General features: G+C 31.3%; 1 protein-coding gene across 3 annotated transcripts in view; it reads right to left on the reverse strand.

Moving 5' to 3' along the window:
* Nucleotides 1-25,779, reverse strand: part of LOC126734610 (uncharacterized) — a 171,129-nt gene that overhangs the window by 115,724 nt on the left and 29,626 nt on the right. For 2 of the 3 annotated variants that reach the window (XM_050438303.1, XM_050438302.1), the window contains exon 1: nt 10,036-10,727. The exons of the other annotated variant lie outside the window; for it this stretch is intronic. In XM_050438303.1, the coding sequence (XP_050294260.1) occupies nt 10,036-10,412 (377 nt within the window). In that variant the 5' untranslated portion in view covers nt 10,413-10,727. Of the gene's footprint in view, nt 1-10,035; nt 10,728-25,779 lie in introns of those variants that run through there. 3 annotated transcript variants of the gene reach the window in all.

The following is a 25,779-nucleotide window of genomic DNA, read 5'->3' on the forward strand; positions in this document are numbered from 1 at the left end:
TGAAGTCAAGATTGAATTCATTGTTCTACTGTCAAGAAGCATTTGTAAATTATCTCTATTCACACCAAGGTCACACCAACGATCAAGGCGTTCTATGCTGCAATTAGAACATCATAAGAGAATTATCCTTAGTTTAAACAACATAAATTGAGAATTGCAAGAATGAAAAGCAAGTAAAAATATTATTTAGATGAATATGAAAAATAAAATCTCAAGATGAAACTCTTGTTGCAAACCTGATATAACCCTAGTATTTTATTCTACTGGTAGCGTACTATTTTTATTCTACTGGAAATGAGAGTTTCATACTAGTACAATAGGCTTTTGTGGATATTTAGCATGTCCAACTTACTAAAACGATTCATGTTAAATATTGCATAAACTTCAAGAACGGTTTAACTTACATTTACATACAGTAGTCTACTAAGTTGTTAATAATGAATAACCTAGACATCTCTTTGACATGCTGATGAGGGGTTCTAATGTTCATGATCGGAATACTCGTAACTCTGTGAGTTTGTTGTTCCCAAACCCAAACCGTTATTGTTTCAGAGATCCTTTAGCTTCAATGCTGCATTCGTTGCCTGCTGACATTAAACACTGCTCGACTATGTATCGCGATGTTTTCTTTTAGTCATCTATTGTTTTTTGCAATACATATAACCTTTCTATTGATTGCACTGCATCGCATGCTGTATTTTATTTTATATTATTTTCCTATTTCTACATTTTTTATATTTTTAATTAAATCCTTCAATTTTTGGACATTACAAATTCATTTTTGTTATGCTCTGTACATGTATATTTTAAGTATTCTTATATAGTACATATTGAACATTCCGTATTGTAACTTTTCTGGGTGGTTTAGGTAAGAGTATTTCAGACCTAGCCACCAATTTTCAGTTAGTAGCTAAGACGATTTATTGTTAATTAAGTCATATTATTATTATCAGATTTCATGCCAAATGGCAATTGCACTCTCCTCTGGCGAAGGGGGAACCATTCACTTATCCCAGGTATCTCAGATATCAAAAGGATGAAGCTCTGATGAAGTCCTTTCCATGTTATCGTTTATCATTATTATTATTATTATTATTAATATTATTATAAATTAGTGTTATGCGCTGTGTTATAATGATATGCGTTAGGTAGCTACTATGGCGTCAGACTGGATATAAAAATAAAAAAAAAATGTTGTCAAAACATTGACATAGATGCAGAAATTACGAAATAACTATCTTGTGTTGTGTTCATACATTTGAAGAACTTATTTAATATAGTTTAGTCAAATTTAACGAGAGTGGTGGACATGATTAAGCTTTTTTTTGATAGATGATAAAATCGAGCTAAGAGGTTAAGAAACAAAATGTTTTCCGAAAAGTTATTTGAAAATTAGTCATAATTTCAAAAACTGGTTCTAGTTGGAACAGAAAGAGGCAGGGTGAATGTGAATCTCTAGTTTTAAAAGAACCATTAAAAATTAAGCGCCATTGTGGAAACTAGTACAAGTACACTAATTATAAGACAATTTGTTAAGGCAAATATCGTTTGTCGTATAAGTTATCCAGCAAGTTTTAAAAAAGCGAATTTGTCTGTAGAAGGATTTGGCGAAAAAACTAAATTAAAATTACTTTCGTTTACCGCACAGTCAAATTTTACAGAACAAAATACTTACAATAATACTTATTATAATATTATGATCTGTAAACTTTGGCACAGTGAACCGCGAAATGAGAGGAGACAATCAACAATTATTGGTCCCTTTTTATTATGTGGTTTGGTTGGGCCAATAGCCATCTTAAGATACATATCCAAAAACCTCAAAGTTAAATGTACGGTATTTTTAGAAATTGGATATTTTTTTCCTGAAAGTTACATGTAATATGTATTTCAACTTGCTAGAGAAATCTTTTTCCCAGAGCTTAACCAATCCTCTTAAAAATTCCATAAATGTAATTTCCAAAAATATTAACATCGTCCACATAAACCAGACAATTCCGCGTAACACAATATCCATTAACTTTTCAAGAGATATTGGGGACACAAAAAACTGTTAAAGTGTTATTTGACTAGAGACTGTAGCAGCGCATAGTAATTTATCATATAGTTAAGTTAAGACTATATGATAAATCAGCATTTTTAATCAGTATTGAAAGGCAGTTTTTATTAATATTATAGAGAATAACATTGTTTATATTCAGAAGGATTATGCTCCAGGATTATACTGCATAATTATTTAAATATCAGGGTTCTAGGTTACTGGATAGGACAAAGTGGCACCATAAGGTAACTTTTTCGAACACCCGACTTGATCTCGTTGAATTTTTTTTTGCATAGACAAAAAATAGTCAAATAGTTGACACATAAAAATCATCGGAGATCCCTGAAACATTTGGGAACTATTAATATATGTCCAGAATGTACTGCAATGGTTAATTTAACCTTTTATGTCAATATTTTTTGACAATTCAAAGCTATAAAATATACAAGCGCAATAGAAGAAATTGAAGGAACTTTTTCATAATTCGATTTCTATTCATTATTAAAAAAAAATATGAGATGCGAATGTTAGTAATCTAAGTAAAAAGTTGTCTTTTTACTACAGAAATTACAGACGTGTTTCTGGATTTTGTAAAAAAATATCACAGTCTTAAATCACAAAAAGTAATTCCGTGCGATAGGATTTCGGTAAACATAGATGTCGATTCATGTTACTTAGTTTTCTAATTTTAAATATTTATAAAATAATATAGCAAATCGACGCAACAATGTACGTTCCAGAGATTTCTAAGCGTAAACGCCATCCAGAATTAGCAAAAACAAAATTATTAATCATCCGATCATTCATGAATCGAGGAAATGTTATTCGTGGGTACAATGTTTAACTGACAGTGTAAAACAGATGCAAAAACATTTGACACGTGTTATGTTATTAATTCAAACAATTTTGCTACTGGATATTTATGTTATTTTACTATCATGTAAAACAAATAAAAAATAGGGAAACTAATTTATATAATAAAGTTAATTAATTTATTATTGAAAGGGCGAATATTTATAAACGTTGCCTTTAAATGGTAAAAAGATATTTCATAGGCCATCCCACATAATTTTAACTTAATTAAACGTCATGAAATTGAATATCATAATAGATTATTTGCGTAGGGCGTTGTACCTGAATCGCATACACATACATACTTAATATTGACGTTCATTCCTGTAATTAGGATTGCTAATTTCGAATTTTGACAAGACGCAAATTTTTAGTATGAGATCATTTCCTATATATCTGTTTTTAGATATTTGCTTGACTTTTATAAGGCGCAATATATTTTAGTGAGTGTAAAGCAAAGAAAATTTGTTTATAATCTTACCAATTTTATGACAAGAAATATCAACTATGTCTAGTTTAAGTATTTAACATAAAGCATTGAATTTATATTTAAGAAACTAAAAATAAATTGACGTAAAATAAAAGCATAGGAATTTGTAAAGATGCGCCTAAAAGAAAGAATGAAGTCATAAAAAGAGCAATTTTGCATAATAAATCTCTTTAATTTTTTCTTTCCAATTGGCACAAAACCGTGGACGCCCACCCCCGTGAATTTACATTATAAAAATAATATTAAACCCAAATAACGATACGTGTAGTATTTGCGAAAAATTAAAATACTGCCATTTGTCTCGATTTTGCCATATCGTCGGTAATAAGAAAACATTTACGTGTGCAAAAAGTGGCAAAAGGCCAAACAAATTAACATTGTGGGGGGATATGTGGATATTTTACGTCTTTCATTATGAAGCGGCACAGGTGAAGAAGATTTAGTATTTTGAGCTTGAAACACTGGAAGATCAACTTTAGTCTGTTTTTCAGTCTTTTAACAATGACGTGATGACTTTTTAGTATTTTGTGTAAATAAATTATGCGAATCATTCCAAAGTAGGACTTTGAAAATATAGGATTAGAAAACGTTTGTTTGTAGGATAAGAAAAAAAAACGATGGTTATGATCAAACCAGAATTATCTAGAAAATGACTTGTACCGGTAGGGCCACCCATGCCGGTAAGGTCTCGAAGTGCTGAAGGTGAAGCTAAGAAAGTTCCCACGCAGCGTCTGATCCAGAGTAGACGGCTGCAAACAGCATCTGTTCTCCATGTCAGGAGTGGCTGATATTCACATCTTCCAACCCGTTTAGCCAACGTGGAAGATTATAGTTAAAAACCCCTGTAAACCATGATAAATTTTAAAACAAACGAAATAGTACCCCAGATGGGTAGATCATTGCATGACAAATCCCACATCAGTAACAAGGTCAGCCTCAAGGATTCTGGGGGAGGCAAAAATTCATCCCCTCCACTCTTAATACAGAACAAAGTTAAACTTCACCTAGCCACCTATAATATTCGAACAATGAGATCAACCGAACATCTGGAAGAATTAGAGGTGGAACTATCCCATATCAAATGGAACATCTTGGGCCTATGCGAAACCAGATTACCGGACGAAAAATGCATCACACTGAAATCAGGCCACCTTTTGTATCGAAACAACAGAGAGGAAAATACACACATTGGCGAAACAGCGATAATGATTCATAAGAGTATAAAGCGGCTAGTTACTAAGATGAAATCCATATCGAGTAGAGTCATTTACATAGTATTGAAGATATCGAAAAGATATAGCGTCTAAATAATTCAAGTATATGCCCTTACAAGCTTTGCACCCGATGACCAGATGGAGAGATTCTACGATGACATTTCACAAGCGCTGACAATAGAAACAGCACACTACAAATACATTATTGGCGATTTCAATGCTAAACTAGGAGTACAAGCGGGAAACGGAAATTAATATGTGGGTAAATTCGGACTGGGTTGTACCAACGAACGAGGAGAAAGACTGATCAATTATCTCCAAAAAGAAAGTATGTACTGTATGAACTCCTTCAAAAAATCAGAAAAGAGACGTTGGACATGAAGAAGCCCGAACTCAAATACGAAAAACGAGACCGACTACGTACTAACCAATAAAAAGCTTACTATAAAAGACGTTTCGGCCCTAAATCGCTTTGATACTGGTAGCGATCACAGGTTGGTCAGAGCTAAAATAGAAATAAACGTAAAGAGTGAACGAAATAAGCTAATCAAAATACAACAAAACCGCCAAAAATTCCAAGCTGAACTCAACAAGAAATTGTCTAATAAAGAAGCACTGAACAGCTTGAATATAAACGACCTAGAAAACAGAATAAGTACTGACATTAGAACAACAGCCAAAAAGATATGTCCCACTACCAAGAAAAATAATTCAAAAAAAAAAAAAGGAAACTAGAGAACTCATGGCGAAGAGAAGAAACCTGGAGAAAGGGACTCATGAATACAACGAAATTAACAGATTGATAAAAAAGAAAACAAGGGAAGATTTAAGGCAATACAAAAATAACAACAACGACCATCGAAAACAACAAAAACATGAAAGTACTTAAAACACGTAACAATGATGGACGCCTCCAAATACATCAACTAAGGGACGCAAACGGAAACATCAAAGAGGACAGTAAAGATTTAATGCATATCGTGGAAAATTTCTACAGCACACTGTACACAGAAGATAACCCAGAACAAGCAATCGGAGTTGATGAAACGATTCTCAATGTAGGCTCCGAAGATCTTCCTGACATCACCAGAGAAGAAGTAGAACTAGCATTGTCTCAAATGAAAAATGGTAAAGCACCAGGGGAAGATGGAATTACAGCTGAAATGATAAAACTTGGGGGAAGAACTACTGTAGAAGCAATGACAATTCTTCTTAATAAATGTATGACAGAAGGCGTGATACCCCAAGCATGGCAAAAGGCCCAGGTGATTTTACAGTACAAAAAAGGAGATAGGCTGAGAATCGAAAACTATCGACCTATTAGCTTACTCCCCCACCCGTACAAAGTTCTGACAAAGATAGTAACAAATAGACTTACAGCTAAACTAGATGCCTATCAGCCCCTGGAACAAGCTGGCTTCCGAAAAGGTCATAGCACAATAGAACACATACAATCCGTTCGCACTATAATAGAAAAATGCAACGAGTACAACGAATCACTACACCTCGCATTTGTTGACTATAACAAAGCTTTTGACTCCGTAGAGTTGTGGGCTATTTTTAAGGCCATGAACAATGCAAGAATCGACTCTCGATACAAGCAGCCTCTCAAACACATATACGAAAATACGACAATCACCGTTAAAATCTCGGAAGAGATAGAAACAAACAAAATTCAAATAAAAAGAGGATTAAGGGGACACCATCTCCCCAAAGCTGTTTACACTGGCACTGGAAGGCATCAAAATCAAGATGATATAGTACTCTTTAGCCAGAATATAATAGAATTACAGGAGATTTTGGCAGAACTTCAAAGAGAATCGAAAAGAATTGGCTTAACCATGAATTTAAATAAAACAAAAGTCATGTCACCTGACAATATTCAAGTTCATATAGAAGACCGAATTATTGACAACGTCGAAGAATATGTATATTTGGGACATTGCATCAAATTGGGCAAAGAAAATCAAACTGCCGAAATAAACAGACGTGTTCGTTTGACATGGGCAGCCACGGGTAAACTGTCACACGTCTTGAGAAATGAAACTATTCCAATTAATTTGAAAAGAAAGGTCTTCAATGCCTGCTTACTGCCCGTTACGGAATGGAAACCATGACACTCACTGTTAAATCAGCTAACAAGCTTAGGACCACCCAAAGAGCTATAGAGCGGATGATGCTAGGAATAAGCCTGAGAGACCATATCACAAATGAGAGTATTAGACAAAGAACTAAAGTTGAAGACGTCATAACACGCATAGCCCACCTGAAATGGAGCAGGGTAGGACACGTCTTGAGATGGTCAAGACAAATCGTTCAATGGAGACCTCGCATACATAAACGCAGCGTTGGCAGACCACAGTTACGCTGGCTCGATGATGTCAAAAACAAAGTGGGCAACAGATGGCACCAACTGGCACAGAACAAAGAAACATGGAAGAATATAGGGGAGACCTATGTCCAGGAGTGGACTGTGAAGGGTTGCTGAAAGAAGAAGAAGAGAAGTATTTGTATAACTCAAGTAAAAATATGTTTTAAGAACTGCCATATTAATTACTAAGAGAAAGTAACTACTGGAAAAGTATTACACTATCTAAAATATCGAATTTTTATCTTCACTTAGCGACTCAATATGGCGACTTGGTAGCTTAATAAAATTATACAAGACGATCCTGTAAGATAAAGAAATCAAAGCAACCTGATATGAAAATTATAATAAAGCTAGTAGGCCTAAACTCTAAGTCTTTGATAAACTTTTGATTAAACTGTAAAAAATTATTGTAATTTGTATTATTTATAATTTGTATATTTAAAATTATCCCTTATAAAAACTTTTATTGCCAGTTTCAGATATTTTTATCATAACTGGCTAATTTACATTTTTAAGTCCTCGTTAGGTTCTTCTATTTTAATTATAACTAATATATTTAAAACAGAGACATCTAGAGTTAATGATTATAATAATAAAATGACAAGTAGACATAGATCTAAGATTCAAAGAGCCTCTACCATAGTTAAAATTAAATTATTATTTGATCACATTTTGATAAAAGGATCTTTTGGAAAATCTAGGAGATAAAGTTATTACTACTAGTTATATTAAAAAGGCTTAGACATACTAAACAGGTTTGTAATATCCGTAACAAGAAATTCAGACTACGTATAATTTTGTATAATTATTTCTGATATTTAAAACTTACTGTAATTTTTCAACTTCCACGTCCTGCAGTCAAGATTTGATATTTGCAGAAAATTTTTCTCGATATGTTGGAAAATACTATCAATCACTTAATTAGTAAAGCTATTGAAAATCAGGATATAAATCCTCTATTTGATCTGGAGTATATTTTTAATGAATTTCCATAGATTCGTTGAGAAAGACCAATATAGGTCTGCTAAATTGCACCATTAGAATTTTTTTGTGTAATTTTAAGTCTGTTGTCTATATTTTCTTAACATCAAAATTTAGAAAAGCTTCATAGAAAAAAAATTCAATTCTACAGTGCTGTACAAAAATATATTTCAGCTAATGTGCGTCGCGAATTTTACCATTATTTGGGCAATATAATCATAAACGCCTTATTCTAAAAAAATATTCTTTGAGCAGACATGTTATTAATCAGAATAAGCTGCTCTAGAGACTAGGCCTGATTCGAGCTCATTAGATCATTCAGGGGTAACTTAAAGTCTGTTGTTTATACTCCTCAACCTAATTATTTTTAACAAAGTTGTTTTTAAAAATAGGGATTTAAACAAATTTGATTAGAAGAATTTAAATAGTGTATATACCATTCTTTGGCTATAATAATGGACATTTATATTATATTGCGTCATCATCAAAATATTTATTTAAATAGTTACTTTTAGAGTTAGAGAGAGTTATTTTAAATGTTATAATACACGACTGGTCAATTTCATGAAACCGATTTTCAATCCTGAGTGACGAAACATCCACGCATTAACATGCAACAACAAATCATATCTTGCCTCTCAGTCGTCTCTACGTTCAATTTGGACCAAACTCTAACTTGTACTCTAGTTAGTAGAGAAGCAAAAGCGCTATAATTTTTTAGCGCGAGTTCATACTTTACTTTGCGCACTTAAGACCAATCTTGACCAATCCTATATAAAATTTACTTATCAATCTTCAAAAAACCTAAATTGATGAGCGCTTAAGTAGACTGATTTAGTATGTCTTCAGTCTTTAGCGAATATATATAGTCATAACTTTGGCCCCAGATTTTAGCTCTCAAAACCATAGCATGCTGAAAATGATGGGTTATTCCTAAACTCCTCCGATCACAGATGATAACCTTCGCAAGTTTTATCAGAAAAAGGAAGAAACTTTTGAACATGTATGATGTCACTGTAAAGGATTATGCAGATTTAAGTCTGATAGTGAGGGAGACTAAAAGCCAGGAAGACATATATAAGAGCTAGCTGATTAGCATCCGCCTTTGGAGTCTAATCAAAAATACTTTATTTAGCAATGCAAGAATAAATCTCCACAGACTGCGGTAACGTAGGACATTTATTTTTTAGATAATTAAATTATTATTTAATTTATATCTATCTGGCTTATCGAGAGGCACCACCAGCCTTCTATACACAGCGCAGAGTCCTCATCATGGGTTTTGTCTTCTAGAAATGCACATTCTTTTACTTTCCATTTCTTAAATAAATAATGTAGGTATTATGCTTTTAATTAAATACATATTCATATTTTTTTCTAGGATTATATTCCTTTTGAAAGATTTTCGTAGAAATAATATATCGGTTAATTTTTCTATTTTCTTAAACAACAGAAAAACAAAGCAACAAAACAATTTCTAGTCGAGATTATTGGGATATTCGAGTTGTAAAATCTTGAAATGGACTTCCTACAATCATTAATAATCTTACACTTTTCAAATATTTTGAAACTTCTAAAATCATATTTGTACGAGCTTTTCAGTTTTCTAAAATTCAAAAATAAAAATATACTATGTAAACTTTTTACTGAAGCTTATAATATTATCCCATGATCCGATATTTTATGTTTCTTAGCAAACGAGAACTGACCTTTAACGAGTTGACATCATTTCGCAAATTTCCTTGATGACAAAACAATAAAGTAAAAAAAAATGTAATACAGAAGATCGAAATGTTTTAGACGAGCGGCTATTTCCGAACATCCTTGTTTAAAAATCCTGACTATAAGGTCAAATAGCTAGCATAAGGTTCAGGGTCTTTTAACGTTTTATTTCATTTATATTTATACAATTGACTGTGATTGGTATCTGAACAGATAACTTAATTTTTGGCATAACTTAATGGACCATGATATATAACTTTTATTTCTATGGCGTCTGACTTAACGCTTTAATTAATACTACTGTGTTCTTAATTTATGGTCAATAAACTTACACCTGTAATAGATTTATGGTCTGATAACTTACCTAGTAAAATTTCCCACTAAAACATCCTCTTTAGAAATGGCAAGATCGTTTTGATTTTTCTCGTGCTCTGTATTATCATATCCGAACAGTGATGTTACTTGACCATCAGTCTTATCAATATAACTGTTGTTTCTTGCAGAATCTTTAAATCCATTCCCGTTAACTTTACTGTATTTTTTACTGCTGCGGGCGCGTGATATGTGCCTATTTCGAAAATGTGATCCTAGACTGTGGTGCTGGTGGTTGTGATGAATATTACTATTTTTTGTTACACTATTTTTAGATCTAGATGGATGGTTTTTAACGTTTAACCGAAAAGATTTTAATTTTTGGTTGGGCAATTTACTAGATCTTTGCATTAATGACGATGACTCCATTTTTAATTTATTACTTGTAACATCTATCTGGTTATTTCAATCTCTTGCCCCATCGTATCTCCTCTTTTTATTTATAGGAAAAAAATTGGTTTGTCATTCCTGTATGGTCCTTCGAGCCGGTCGAGCACCACTCTCCCGCACACAGATCATTTTTACCCCCCACTCCAAATCGATGATTACCTATTCATATTTTTAAATATAAAAATCAGCCTGTTAGGGTAAACCTTAAATACGATCAGAGTGTCGTAAGCGTAACGAAAATGGTCAAAACAAAAGAGTAATAATATCGCGTCTACCGGCAATGCGATTAAATGGTGAACTGTAAAGGCCATGTTGTCAGATGGTTCTCGAAGTCCCCCACGCGGTTTTGTATGCGTTCTGTTTCTGTTTAACTTGTTGAAATATAGTCTCTAGTCGTCTTTGTTTTTTGAGATTAAAGTTAGAATGCTACGAGGTGTAGTAAGTGAGTTAGGTGGGGGTTATAAACGCCTGGCGTTTAAATGTTGTTTTGATGGTTGGGCCTAATCGTTCGCCCTGTATAAATGGACACATGCGGTTTTGAAAAAGAATTATGAAAGTGTGAATTACTAACCAAATTGAATTTACATTAAGTGTTTCTTTTTTTTTAATGCAGTTGATGTTTTAATTTAGCTAGAGATCTGCTTTTAAAATCTGCACCAAAGATTGGGTAATAAAGTAATTTAGACAATAGTTTACTAAAACTCACTATTTCTTATTGCGAGGATTGGCCAAGCAGGAATAGTATAGCTTATATGCCCTATCTGCACTGGTGTTAGATTCAATTATTTATCTCTGTGTTGTGTTCTTAAAGATAAGAGAATAAATAAATGAAGTATAATAAAATAAAAACAATATAACAGTACACTTTCAGTATCTATTTTATACGTTTTAAACAAAAAAGACTTCATGTAACGGAAATATGTAAATTTTTGACTGTAGATCACCTTGGCTTTAGAACGCCAAAAAGGGGAATAGATATTTTAATGTTTTTAATACAGTATTTTCAACTTCACAATAATTTATTGATAATACTTTAAATTTTATTAAAATATGGCACTAAAAGACCAGTGCATGGCTAGAGCCCCTCCACTGTTTAGATAACCTATATTAGGACTAGGACATTGTTGTTGATGAAAACAGTCTGATCATAGCTAAAGTCGGTTCTAGGACAATTTTAAAGCTCAATCCCTAGCCATTTATAATAAATAATGTTTCTAGATTTTCAGCTATTTAAATTGTACTAGAAACATCACCATATAATAGAAGTTGTATCATTAAATGAAGCCAGTTATGATGAGTGGCCAGAATCTAGAGTAATCCCTCTGCTGGTGAAGGGTTAACGAGGTTTATCAACTTTATACTATTTACAAATATGTAATAAAACTCAGATGCTTGATGAGTCTAAGTTTTCATAAATTTTATATTTAAATACAGTTAAATTATTTTCAGTATGACGTCTATGATCTTACGATTATGACGTTAGTACCATAGGTCTTGTTTGTTACAATCATCATCACTGTTGTGTTCATTACAAACATTAAAGTCATCATTTTGAATGTTAGAGTCATCTATTTTCAAATAGACGAATAGATTCAATTATATGACGGCCAATTGGGCTTCAGGAGTCTCTTGCTCAGCAGAACTTCAATATATTTTACTGATAATACCCCATATTTCATTAATAGAATAAAAGTTAACTTTAAAGGGTATTTACAGACTTGAATCTTTTTTTTGTATGGTGTAGCAGATAACAGCATGTAAAGGCGCATTACTATTATTTGTCTGTTATTCCGAACGACAGCATCCTGGATACAAAAAGTTTATTGCGGTTCATCGGCGGCTCGCTGAGACAGGCATGTTATTTGAAGAAGAGGTGGTTCAGCGAGTTGCCGATGAACCATCAAATAGCACACGTGACGTCGCTAAGAATATGAAAACGAGTAACGCTTCTGTCTGGCAGGTAGTACACGAGCAACAACTCCATCCTTACCACTTCCAGAAAGTTCAAGCTATGACTGCAGCCGATTATCATCCTAGAGTTCAATTTTGTGGATGGCTTCTGGATCACATCATTGCACAACCAAATTTTTTACGATATGTTTTGTGGATCGATGAAGCCTCTTCCACAAGAGACGGTATTTTTAATAGTAGGAATAGCCATGTTTGGGACGAAAAAATCCTTGAAATCTTGAAAAAGAAATTTTTCAAGAAAACATCAGAATCGTTCCATCGAAACCAGGCATTGTAGATGATTATTTAATTGGGCCATACCTTCTACCGGAACGGTTAACAGGGCCCATTTATCTGCGTTTCTTGGAGGAAGTTCTCCTAGAACTCCTTGAAAATGTTCCACTAAACGTTAGACAGCAAATGTGGTTTCAGCATGATGGAGCGCCGGCTCACTTTGCTGTACAAGTACGCGAGTATTTGGCTCAGCGGTTTGGGCACCGTTGGATTGCCAGAGGTGGAGCAGTTTCTTGGCCTCCTATAGGTCACCCGATTTAACGTCGCTCGATTTTTTCTTGTGGGGACATGTAAAGTCTTTAGTCTACAAAACTCCAGCAAAATCAGAGCTAGACTTAATTGGACGAATAACAGCAGCATTTGAAATCATTCAAAACGAGGATCAAATTTTTAGTGTAGTCCGCCGAAATCATGTGCGTCGTTTAAATCGGTGTATTGAGGTTGGAGGAAGACATTTTGAACAATTGTTGTGATGGTATCATATACAAAAGGTAAAAATAAATGCATCAGATCCTATTTAGGTAATTAATATTTTTTCTAAATTTAAACGCGTCTTAGGGCCGTAGTGGCGTAGTGACACATTTCCGGAGATGGGTTCCTATACTCAAATGGATTCTACTGTTGCACTTAACAACCCCTAGAAGTTTGATCCCATAGTTCTGAAACACCCTATATTATAATATATTATTTTATTATTATCGATCTTACAATATATTATTAGTTTACGCTTCATTATTATTTTAATGGTAAATTATAATAAAAAAATGCTTAATTGAAAAGGACTACTAAGAAAAAAGGGTAAATTTTTCAGGTTCAGGAGCAGCATGCGTTCCTTTAGCACACACAAAGGCTTTTAGAGGAATATCGTATTGTAACAGATTCAGAACACAGTCAGCGTCAAAACCTCTACCTGACTCGCGTTGACTATTAATTGTTTTAAAGATCAACAACAAAACTGATTAATATTTAGCGAAACGAGTCTCTCTTTTAAAGACTTATGAAACAATTTGGAAATACTTAGTAGTTTCTACAATATTTTTCCCAATGAAGATTTAAGAGAATACAATCTAAGCATAAGCAAGTACACAAATTCTACAAAATTTAAACTACCAGAAATTACAATAAAATAACCTAGTTAACCTAAATTGGGCTCCAAACTAAGCCATCGAATAAAAAGAACCACTAAAAACTGGATACTGTGGGTAAAAATATTAAACTAAACGTAAGTAAAACTCTAAATAAACTTAAACTACAACAACAGGAGCAAAACAGTACAAAAACTATGAGAATAATTAATGTATTTACTTTTAAGAACAGTATGTTAGCGTTTATTGAATTATAAATTTGGGAAATGTTTTTGACGTAGAATTAAAAACTTTGTCATTGCGTGTTAGATCTAGCAACTACATAGGTTATTAGTTGAATGTCAGTTAGGAAACAATTCGTTATTAATTGTTTACAAATCGGAGAATTAAGGTTATAATAGTACCAGTACATATGCTCCATGCCAAAATGTTGCCACTGTATGTTTTATTCTATATGGATGCTTTTCTTAGTTGAGGTAAAGCAATACTATAATATGTATACTTTTTGACTGATATCCCATATAATGGTTACCTTGAAAACCGGAACGCTGGCTTTATTCCTGTACTTCCTCTACAAAAATAAAATCTTTATTGAAATAAAAAGAAAAAGTAAGTCGACAATAAATAAAATATAAAAGTTACTAATAAGTACGTAAGTAAAACATACTTTTGTTCTTAATTCCATGGAATAATTTAATTTTATAAAATGTAAGATTACGATTTTCAAATTTAATTAGTCAAATTAATCAGTTTGTATTTCTTGAGACGTTTAGTATTGTAATGAATAATTAATAATTTATTGATAAGAAATGAGTCATTTCCTGCTTTTAGAGAATATTGTTTTTTCAAAATAATTAATTATTGCATTTTATATTTTTTCCTGGAGCCAAAACCTAAAATAAGATTTTCAGCTAAAACGCTTTTTCATATTTTCTATAGGTTTATGTATCTAATAATTATTCTTGGAAACATTTTAAGGACATAATGCGTCATACTAATTATGAGGTAGTCATCACATTCCTATAAGTATGACTCTACTGGTATCGTCGCTAAATTCAGACAGACATAGAAAACCACAACATATTTTTTCAGCTTTGTAACTGGTGCTAAAAGAATCGAGCTCAATATTTTGCCTATGACTACATTACTGATATTTGTTAAATATTACATGGGGTTATTACTTATGGCAGGTATTTATTTTGTTAATTTAACTACTTTAATTGTAATTTAACATTAAATATGCTAATATTTTTGTAGTTTTTAAAACTCAATTTTCTTATACAAAATATTTAAGAAACATACTGCTTAATATTTAGGTAGCAAAATTTTAATTTTTTTTTTTTTTTTTTAAGACTTTGGATTTCAATTCCTCCTTTCGTTGAGTCTTTATTTAGTTGTACTAGATTAAATCATTTTCCTGATTGTTTTCTAGTTTGCCTAAATCTAAAATCTAATTAATCAGTACATATTTGGGAACAAAAAGTTCACATATCGATTTGTAAGGAAAATAATATTAAATAAATAAATTTCATTAGAACATTCGCATTATTTCTTAGTCCAATTTAATATGTTTTCTCTTAAGATAATTTAGGGTAACTTAAAATATGTCATTCTAGGGTGCTGTAAGATCACTGGATGCTTTTTAAATATTACTATTTTATAACAGACATGTTTATTGGATCAAAGATTGAGCGATAGAAAGATATTATTATTCAGGTCTGTAATGTAACTTCTGCAGTATGAGGCCGGATATTACCTTGCTAAAACACAACATAATCAAGTCTTTGAATATATAGTAGAGCAAACGGCTTCAAAACTTCATCAATGTACCTTTGATCATTTAATTGATTTTAGGAAAATAGTAAAAGAATTGTACCATCTAAGCTGTTTTGATATCCAAAGCATAATTCACCTGGTAAAGACTGTTTTTAATACTTATTTCGATGCTTGAATTTTCCTCGAAAACTGGGATAGAGAACATAAAAAGATTGTTTATCTCTAGATCGAATATCAAGTTTGCTTGTAGTTTTATTATTGTCAAAGAAGAGTCAGACTAGACGGTTTAGGGACAATACCTCAAACCTCAAATTAAAAAATTAAGGTTATTTAAGACGATATTTTATATATATTAGAAGTTTTCTTAAATTAAGGTAATCTTATCCACTACACATATACGGGGTGTGAATTTGAAAAATTTTAATGCGAATATCTCTTAAATTAAAAAAGCTTAAAAAATTCGGTGTTAATGTTTTATACATAGGGAGAAGAAGAACTACCATACTAAAGTTATGAGGTGAGCAAGCCCTTGGGTTCCATGCTGTCCAACCCCTAAATCTCAAATTGCATTACCCCATTTGTGATATCTCAAATTCAAGGTCTTTTTAAGCATTATTCAATAACGCAATGTTTTTTTTTAATTTAATATAGGATAAAAAAAAATCATGAGATCAAAAAAACTATTTTAGGATAAACAAAAACATAATGTATTTCAAAACTCATTTCTTACATTTTGAAATAATGTTCTAGGAATAGTTGCACATTCTATTATAATTCGTTGCCGAATATTAAATACTAAAAATCGAGGGATATTAGATCTGGTGATCTTGGCGGCCATTCTATTGGACCTGTTCTTCCAATCCAATGAACTGGAAATATATCATTTAAATATTTTTTCACACAATGAACATTTTATAGAATATTTGCATTTTGACTTTTGTATGGATGAAAATGATTTAACTTTTTTTGCTTTCAAAGATATTCGCATTGAAAGTTTTAAAATTGACACCCTACAGATCCTTGATATGCCATAAAATAACCAATAATAACTCTCTACTTAACCTCCTAAAGTTTGTTCTAAATTTTGGTTAACAAAATAATAATATAAAAAATATATATTGATTTAAAATTTGGTAATTAGACACTTCAGACCAGAAAATTATAAATCTATAGACATTTTTCCAAAAGTTTGATTTGCATTAAATAATTCCGATGCTAATTAAACTATCTCGAAAACAATAACTCTTGACAACTTCTCCTAATTACTCTCTTATTAAGTTAAGATGACAAAATCAATTAAAAAATATAAATATCTTGTATTGAACAAATAAAGGTCAAGTTTGAATATTACAAAACGTATAAATGCTAAAATATATTAAATTGTATTTAAAGTAATCTAAAATTAATTGTAGAACTAAATAAATTAGCAATAATATTAAATAAATGAAAAAACATAAAAATATATATATTTTTAATTACATAATTGTTTTCTTTTTTTCAATATCAGTTTATCGCCCATAAAATATGATTTGCCATATCCATATTTTGTTAACTATGTAATTCTGTTCTTTACTGTCATTTCTTAAAGTCCTTAAACGGAAAAATAAATATTTTACGGCAACTTGAAGTAAATTTACATTTTTATTGTTTAGGTAGGATTATTTTAACTTAATATTAAATCAAGAAGAAAAATGCTTGCTTACCATTACTAAATAATAGTTATGCAGTTAAAGTATAACAGTAAAATGTGTATGAATGTTTTATTGATCTTGTAGTGGCTTTTTACACAGTGCTTCATAAAAAACTTCTGAACATTATGGTAATAAGGGTACTTGCGGGTCTTTCAAACCTACTGGAAGGTAAAGTGAGATTAAACAATTATTCAAGTGAGAGGCAAAAGATCTGTTAAAGTATATCACAGGATACTGTCTTGCATCCACTCTTATAAAAGGAGTATATATTGGCTGGATCATAAAATATTAAACGCTACATATAGAAAAAAAAAATTTTCCGATTAATGATTAATGAAGTTACTGTCATGAAATATTTAGGTATCGCAGTTGATAAATATTTAAATAGAGGAATCTGTTTTGCAGTATGCCATGTTGTTTGGGACGGTCTTTATTCAAATGCCTTTTAACCACTAAATCTCGATATTATATTAGACTCTTCATTACAATATTGATAATCTATACTTTTCTTCTATACACATTTTGTATAACACGTCTGACATATTATAAAACTCTCTATGTAGTAAGAGTTCTTAAGTGCCTCGCATACACCTACATAAGTTTCTTAATAAATTATTTTTCAAGTATAAAAATTATACAGACAAAAAATTATAAAAATAAAGTATTCATACTTCTATGTCACATATACACATTAAGAAGTTAAATAAGATTTAGATTCAAGTAGACCTTACCTTCGCAAAAATTTTTAAATGTGACTGACGTATGATCAATGTTTCTGCTTGTCCTAATTAGGTTCTTAGTAATATTTTTGCACGACATAATATTTTTCACCTGCCCACATCGATATTTTGCTGAGTCTTTGTTTCCTGCCTTTGCTATGCAAACCAACGAGTTTTAAATCAATTAAAAGCTAATATAACTATATTCAATTTTTTTACTTTAGTATAAAGATATATTCATTTCTTTAGTATAACAATATTGTTAATTTTTTAAAATCATGTTTTTAAACTCAATTGCATTTTAATAATTATTTTTGGCAAATATTGTTTTTTTTGAGAAATACATGACAATATTGAAAATCTCTTAAGAAACATCCAAGGATCTATTACAAAGCTTTAAGCCAAAGCTTCAGGTTAATAGCGCAGTGGAATGCTTTGGTAACATTTCATGTTAAAATATATAGACTTACGTAACTTCATAGCTCGATTTTTAGGATAAAAGTCTTTAGTATATTTAAATAACATTTAAAGTTTTACAATTACATTACATTATATATTATACAAATTACATTAATACAATTACACAAATTATATTACGTGCTCAGCAGGAAAGTAATTCGGACGAGAGGGCAATTTAATCTACGATTGTTTCATTATTTTTCTGGATTGGGCCTATATGGTTTAATTTTAGCAGTTTACAAGGGAAAAATGTCATCTTCTACCAAAATATATGAGACAGGTTTTTGCCTACCAAGTAGATCTCAATTTCTGATCGATTTAATAAAGAGCCTTCCTTAAATTTATAAAAAGCTGCAATCTCAAATACTCCTCCATCGGAAATAGGTCCCTGAGAACTCAACTTGCATAAAGGAAGTTATAGTTTGCATCCTCAATTACACATAAGACATTGCTAAAGAATTATTTACATATAGAATACTACTTGCTTGCCATCCACGACGCCTTCTCATAATGTTTTCTATTTGAATCTGACTCTTTACTGATGACACTGACTACATGACAGCCAAACCAACATTTAATGGGAAATAAAAGCAAATACGAAAGCAGAGCAAAATGGGAAGATAGATTGTAATGGGTATGAAAAGAGTTCCAAAAAAAGCTACAGTCAACAAGGCTAATGAATGAATGAGTGCTTCACAAAATATGGATCGTATGAGTAAATAATTTGGCGATATAGTAACATCATTAAAGAAAGACATACAAGAAATATCCTGAAATATGACAGATAAATTTGACTTATACTGTAAATTAGTGTCAAATTGAGAAGTATATGCTCACCATAAGCTCAATCCATTGCAGAATACTACTTTTACTTCGCTTTCTGACATCATCTACCAATCTTATGCAAAAATGTTTGTGTTTGGATTGTGAAACATTAAAATATGAGAAAATAAAATCATAACTACTAGGAATAAATCTTCATTTCCTTTCTAGTTCCAGTAGAAATGCATCAAAAATACTAATTGGCAACAACTGAACTTGTTCGAACTCTGATCCTTGTGGTACGAACAATTTTTTTATATGAATAAGATTTGGATCTAGCATTATATTGCAAAAGTAGTTAGGCTTTCGCGTACAAAGTCTTCGAGAGAAAGTTTAATAAAATTAAATCCAAAGTGAACCGTACGTAGAACTGGTATGTTCTTAAAAGTAAAATAGCATTTATTTAAGGAGGTTGAAGAATGGAGTTGTGAAACACTTTCTAACCAATAAAACCCAAGTAGATATTTAGTTCTTTTTAATATTCTTTCATTTGGCAAAAAACTACTATAATTATTGAACTTTATGATAATATATTTTTTAACACATGTCATAAATAACTGAATTTGTAATAAATTCATTTCTGGTAAAAAGATATGATTCTTTTATGCAAATTGGATTGATATTTTATAATCGAATGTAGCACACAATAAAATATCACAGCGAATTATAAGAATGTCTGAAAATCAGTTTCTATGAACGACTACCAAATGTGAGAGTCACATAGCACAAGTCGAGTAGGAGTACAATAATTTTTTAAGAAAAAGTTTATTCAATTTATATATCGTCTTTTATTAATATTTTCTTCTTTAGAACTAGCTAGCGAGCTTATGGTGATCCAAGAACTTCCATTACGCACATTCATACACACATATAATATACATTGCATCCCAAAAGTTATGTTTAAATTTCATTTAAAATTCTTTTGTACGTGATTTATACAGTATATACAAAAATAAATTACGACCATCAACTTCATTTTTTCAAATGAAAGCACCTTTTTTTTATTTCATCTTTGAATTTCGCGTGGAATTCTACGTATGTTTCATGCATCATGTCCTATATCTAAAGTCAACAGTTATCGAAAAAAAGACGATTCATGTAACAAATATAAAAAGAACAAAAATTAAGTTAAATGTTCAAAATGGTTGTCATTCACGGCTTGACAATATCCAAGGCGATCAATAAAGTCTCGTTGCAGCTTTTCAATCATTTCCGGAGTTATGGCGCGCACTTCTCTGCGAATTTTTAAGTCGTCTAGATTATTTGGCCTATTAGCAAATACCTTCGACTTGAGGTATCCCCACAAAAAAAGTCCATTGGTGTTAGATTAGACGACCTAGCAGGCCATTCGATGAGTCTTCTCCTTCCTATCCACCGATTGGGAAAGGTTTAATCGAAAAATATACGCACAGTGGCAGCATAGTGCGGAGTGCCATCTTGCTGGAAAATTAGTTCTTTGTCAGGATAGTCTGGGTCCAATGGATTTGGAAATAAAGCTAGTAATGCTGGAACCAACAATCAAAAAACACGAATGAATAAAATTTTGCTCTGTATAAAAATTCTCAGAGATAAGGTGACTCGTAAGATGAACTTCAATAATAATGTTTGGTCGTTTTTTCTATTACTGTTGACTTTAGGTATAGGACATGATGCATGAAACATACGTAGAATTCCACGCGAAATTCAAAAATTACATAAAAAAAGGTGCTTTCATTTGAAAAAATTAAGTTGATCGTCGTAATTTATTTTTAAGCAACCCTGTATATACAAACTTCACATACAAAAATGGGCAACTTGAAATAAAAATCGACGGGTCCGAGCGTTTTTTTTTCGAACACACCCCTGAATTTTAAATGAATTTAGACATAACTTTTGGGATGCATTGTATATTACAAGTAAAATAAGCATTTAGTGATTTAATATTCTAAATGTAGATATTCGTTGACATTTATATTCACTGACCTAGGCGCACGATTATGTTGTAATAAAACACGGAAAGGTCTCTGGTTTCTTGGTCGGCGGTCAAACATAACTTCTTCCTTGTTGCGCTGTATTGTTTACTCATGCTTTATTGTTGTTTTTCTTCCTGCTGCCTGCACACATGCATTACCCCGTCATATAATAATTTTGCACTTGGTGCATTTTTTTTAAATAATGAATGAAATACGTGTGCGTTTATTTATGAATTTGTGCGTACATGGACTTACTAGTCAGAATTAATCAGCATTTGTTACTTTCATTATGTTGCATTGACACGTGACGTCAAACCATATTTTTCGCATTTTGATAATCAATGATTGAGTAAGAAGGAATTGGGAAATTATGAAGTAATGTCTAATAATAGAAGATTACATTATTAGGCAAAATTTGTAAATAATCGATTAGATTTTTTTTTAATCAAGAAATAATAAACTGAAAATTAGAGTGTTTAAGTTTTATTTAAAAAAATAGAGTTCTGGTTTAAAGAAACATATTATATAATGTGATATTGGACATTTCAAAAATTTCAATTGACTAGAAAAAAATCGTCGTCGATATTGACAAAAAAATAGTAAACATAATGATTTTAATCAAATTGGCAGAAAAAATATTAGAGAGTAAATTGTCAATTTAGAAATAATATACTTTAATTGAAATAAAATTTCTTATCAGATAATTTCAGTTGCAAATTCTATGGATAAAAGATCATTTTTACTTTCAAAAATGATTTTATTATATTTTAAGTAGAAGTTTTTGCTACGTTGAGTAGTTTACTGAGCAGCTAAACGCAGACATTATGTATCATTGTCCTTATATTTTTAATTGACCTGCAGAACATTGAAGTTAATATCAATAAACCTCGTGTCACTGTGATAAGATGAGTGATAAGATGGTTGCCCAACGAAAGGTAACGATTGATTTGACCTAAGGTAATTAAATATGACTAAATATAATATATTGAGTAAACGGTTGGACTATAATACTGGACTAGTGATCCTGTTAAGCTGCTGAGCATTGCTCTTGATGAAAGGCTAAGTTAGTACTTTCTTTTGAGAACTTTGTGGTTGATTCAACCATCATCATAGTATATTATGTCATTTTGTTATAGTCATGTAGCAGATGGTTCTATACTTGGGGGTAATACATAAAATTATTGCGGGAATAGCTTTTAAGGAATATTGTTCATGGCTTCTTTATCCACTACAAACACCTGATTCTTCTACTTCTCCATCGGTTTCTGGAGAAAATTCATGGCCAAAGGGATTCTCTTTTAAGAAATCTTAATTTCCAAAAATGTACCATGAGCTGTAAGCCTTAACTTATAGTTAAGCTATAGGTTTTAAGTCTTTATTTCTTGAAGCAGCAATAAAGTTAGTGTCTTTTTTTAATTTCTATTACATGTAATATATTCTTTTCTTTCGTGAACGCATTACTTCCAAATAAAGAATAATTTTTTTTTGTAATACAAAAAATAAATAGACTTAGCTACAGCAACTTCTGAATAAAAAAATTATATTTTTTTGACAGAAAGTAAACCTTCATGCAACAATTTTTCCAAATTTGTTGGTATTGACCTTAATACTATTCTAATATTTAAGATGAAGTTTTTTAAACGTGAGTCAAATTGTAACCTATAACTAAAGTTTAAATCAATATACATACGCTGAACTTAATTAACTCAATAATCTTTTCTTTTAGATTTTTTCATTTAGATTCAGATCAAAAGAAATAAAAGTGAGAATCTTATTACAAATATTATATGAAGAGAATCACAACGAATTTATATTGAATTTTTGCAAGCTTATTCCTATCAATATATCTACCAATATAGTTTAGGTACAGAAATATAAAGAATCTACTAACTCTAAATAAAATATAAAAATCTAAGTTCAATACGAATAATAAATCGTTGAATACTAAATTGCGGGGTGTATATTTTAAATACCTGCTATTAACTAAAATAATAACAAATATTTAATTTGGTCTGGTGAAGCCTCATAAGATTTAACAAATGTTTGTTAAATTTACATGCTGATCTAAGTCCCATAGAGTTTTTCTCTTATAAAAATAGGCTGCATTATGAGATTTCTATCAACTATTGTTGCTATTATTTTGTTGATTCCAAAATATAAATATAATGTGATCACTCTAATCACAATCCTCTTAGTTACGTTTTGCAAGTATAGTTGAAAAATATTTGATAGCTTGGGAAATATGATTTACCACTTATAAAGATTTCTCAAAATGTTCGAACCAGTACTTCAGACCATTTGATTTTTTGATAATTTCGTCAAGTAATAGATACTAATAGAACTTTTACAGAAGAGTATAACTTAATTTGCTTAAACCTTATTTGATAAATATAAATAATCCTCTTCTAAAATGGCGGATGCTTTCCACAAGCCAGGAAACTTCAATACAGATAAATTACGCAGATTTAACTAACCTTTAAAAAATTAAAAGAATGCTGATATTTGTAATCTGTTATCTTACTCATTACGTCTTTCATTACATTACTCAAATTTTTTATTGAGAAGGGCTTCGTTTGCTATATTTGTTATTCTCTGGATGCCTACTGCTACGCACAATCTTAATACATCTAATATTCAAGTAAAATGGATAATAGTCCTATGAGTGGAATCTCTGGTGTGACACTTAAATCACAAAACAGTTTTACCACTAACCAAACTCTTTAATTTTACTCTCGACATGTATTTCGGTAACGATTCATAGCATCTTCGGAAGATGATTAAAACTCAATTTTTTCCTATTATTTTTTCGTTTTGTTAACAATACTAGCTTTTCGGGAGAAGATTAAAGTTAAAGTTATTAAAGCGACAGAAGAAATTGTCTTATGTAAATTATTTGGATAACCTTAAACTGTATGGTGAGACAGAAAACAAGTTCTTTGAACTGATGAACATCGTCAAGGAGTACAGCCAGGTCATCTGAAAGTGTGCAAGTATAACTATCAAACCTACCGTTACCTCAAAAGATGCCGCAAAATCAACAGCTAGATCATGCAATGCTGAAGAGAGAGTTTCAGGAAGAATATCATAAGCTGTTTACTAAATTGATGAACATCTATCTTTCAGATGAAAACATGAATGAATGGGCAATACCAGTACTTATGTATTTATTTGCAATTAATAAATGGTCTATCACAGACTTGGAAGAGCTGGATAGACTAACACGCATAATCTTCGCAAAATTTAGGAAGTTGCATCTCAACTCCATCAAATTTGTCAGTAGAAAGTAAAAGAGGACTTTTTTACATTAACATTTTCTTGGTCAAGAAAAGATGAGGCGGCAAAGATTTCTGGATGAGAATGAAGAGCTGATGATGAATTGATGAGGGGTATTGCTAAGAGAGAGAATACACCACTTAGACTTGGTCAGCCTAGCTATATACTTGACATACCAGCGACAACAGAAAACATCAGAATTTGAAGAGAAGGAGCCAGATATACGACACTTTTGTAGAGTGAAGGAATAGATGTAGATAACTCAGAGAATATCAGTCATGTGGATATACTCAGAAACAGAAGGATTCATGATAGCAATTTAGGATAAGATAATCGCAACTAACAACTACAATCCAACCTATTTTAAAGAAGATGTACCAGATAAATACCGTAAATGGCCACGTTGCAGATATAATAAACGACGTAATTGGCGGATATCGAGTACTGTCGGACAATGCATATCTCGAAAGACATAATCAGTTGGCCAAATTAGTGCTTTAATATTTAGTCATCAAGAACGGTTTGCGGAAAGAGGACTCTCCACCATAATATAAATATGAGCTACAACCAGTACTGGAGTCGGAGGATTGCCTATCATATTAAGATAGGCCCATAATTAGCGACAGGATAATCTACTACAATAGACTCCATATTCGGCTTATAAAGAAGCAAAAAATATTGAATATCATCATCGATATAATAATAATAATAATAATAATAATAATAATAATAATAATAATAATAATAATAATAGACAGTTTATATTTCCTCATAAGATATTACATATGCTCACTCATAGATATAAATAAGTTTACAATATAAATACAAAGAAAAAGAAATCCATCAGTGTATATTAATTCAGCATGTAACTGTAAACAGGAAATAAAGGTCATGTTTCAGCTACCCTCAGAAGAAGGAGCTGTTAGGACCTTGAATATTACACTTATAATTTAAAAAAAAATATCGCGAACCACATTATAAACTGTACGAGTAGCATGCATACCCTACATCCATAACTAACCGAAAAGAAAAGAAATCTAAATTATCCTAGCTTACTTATTATTTACTAATAGGAGGCAAGAAAGGAGGAACGAGGGGTACAGGTATATTGACTATATTTCTGTTGTAGACTCTTATAGTAGAGAAAAATATACATATAAAAATTTATATTTCCAAACGCGCGCCAGATCCAAACACGGAATCCCGACACAAAAGAGAGCAGAACCCGGGCGACTGATTTACCAGAGATGTCAATATTAAAAAGAAATAACATAAATTATTTCAATGCATTAAATATTATTTTGTTTAGATAAAAGAACCATTTT

Source organism: Anthonomus grandis, chromosome 3, assembly GCF_022605725.1.
Source record: "Anthonomus grandis grandis chromosome 3, icAntGran1.3, whole genome shotgun sequence".
Taxonomy (NCBI): Eukaryota; Metazoa; Arthropoda; class Insecta; order Coleoptera; family Curculionidae; genus Anthonomus; species Anthonomus grandis.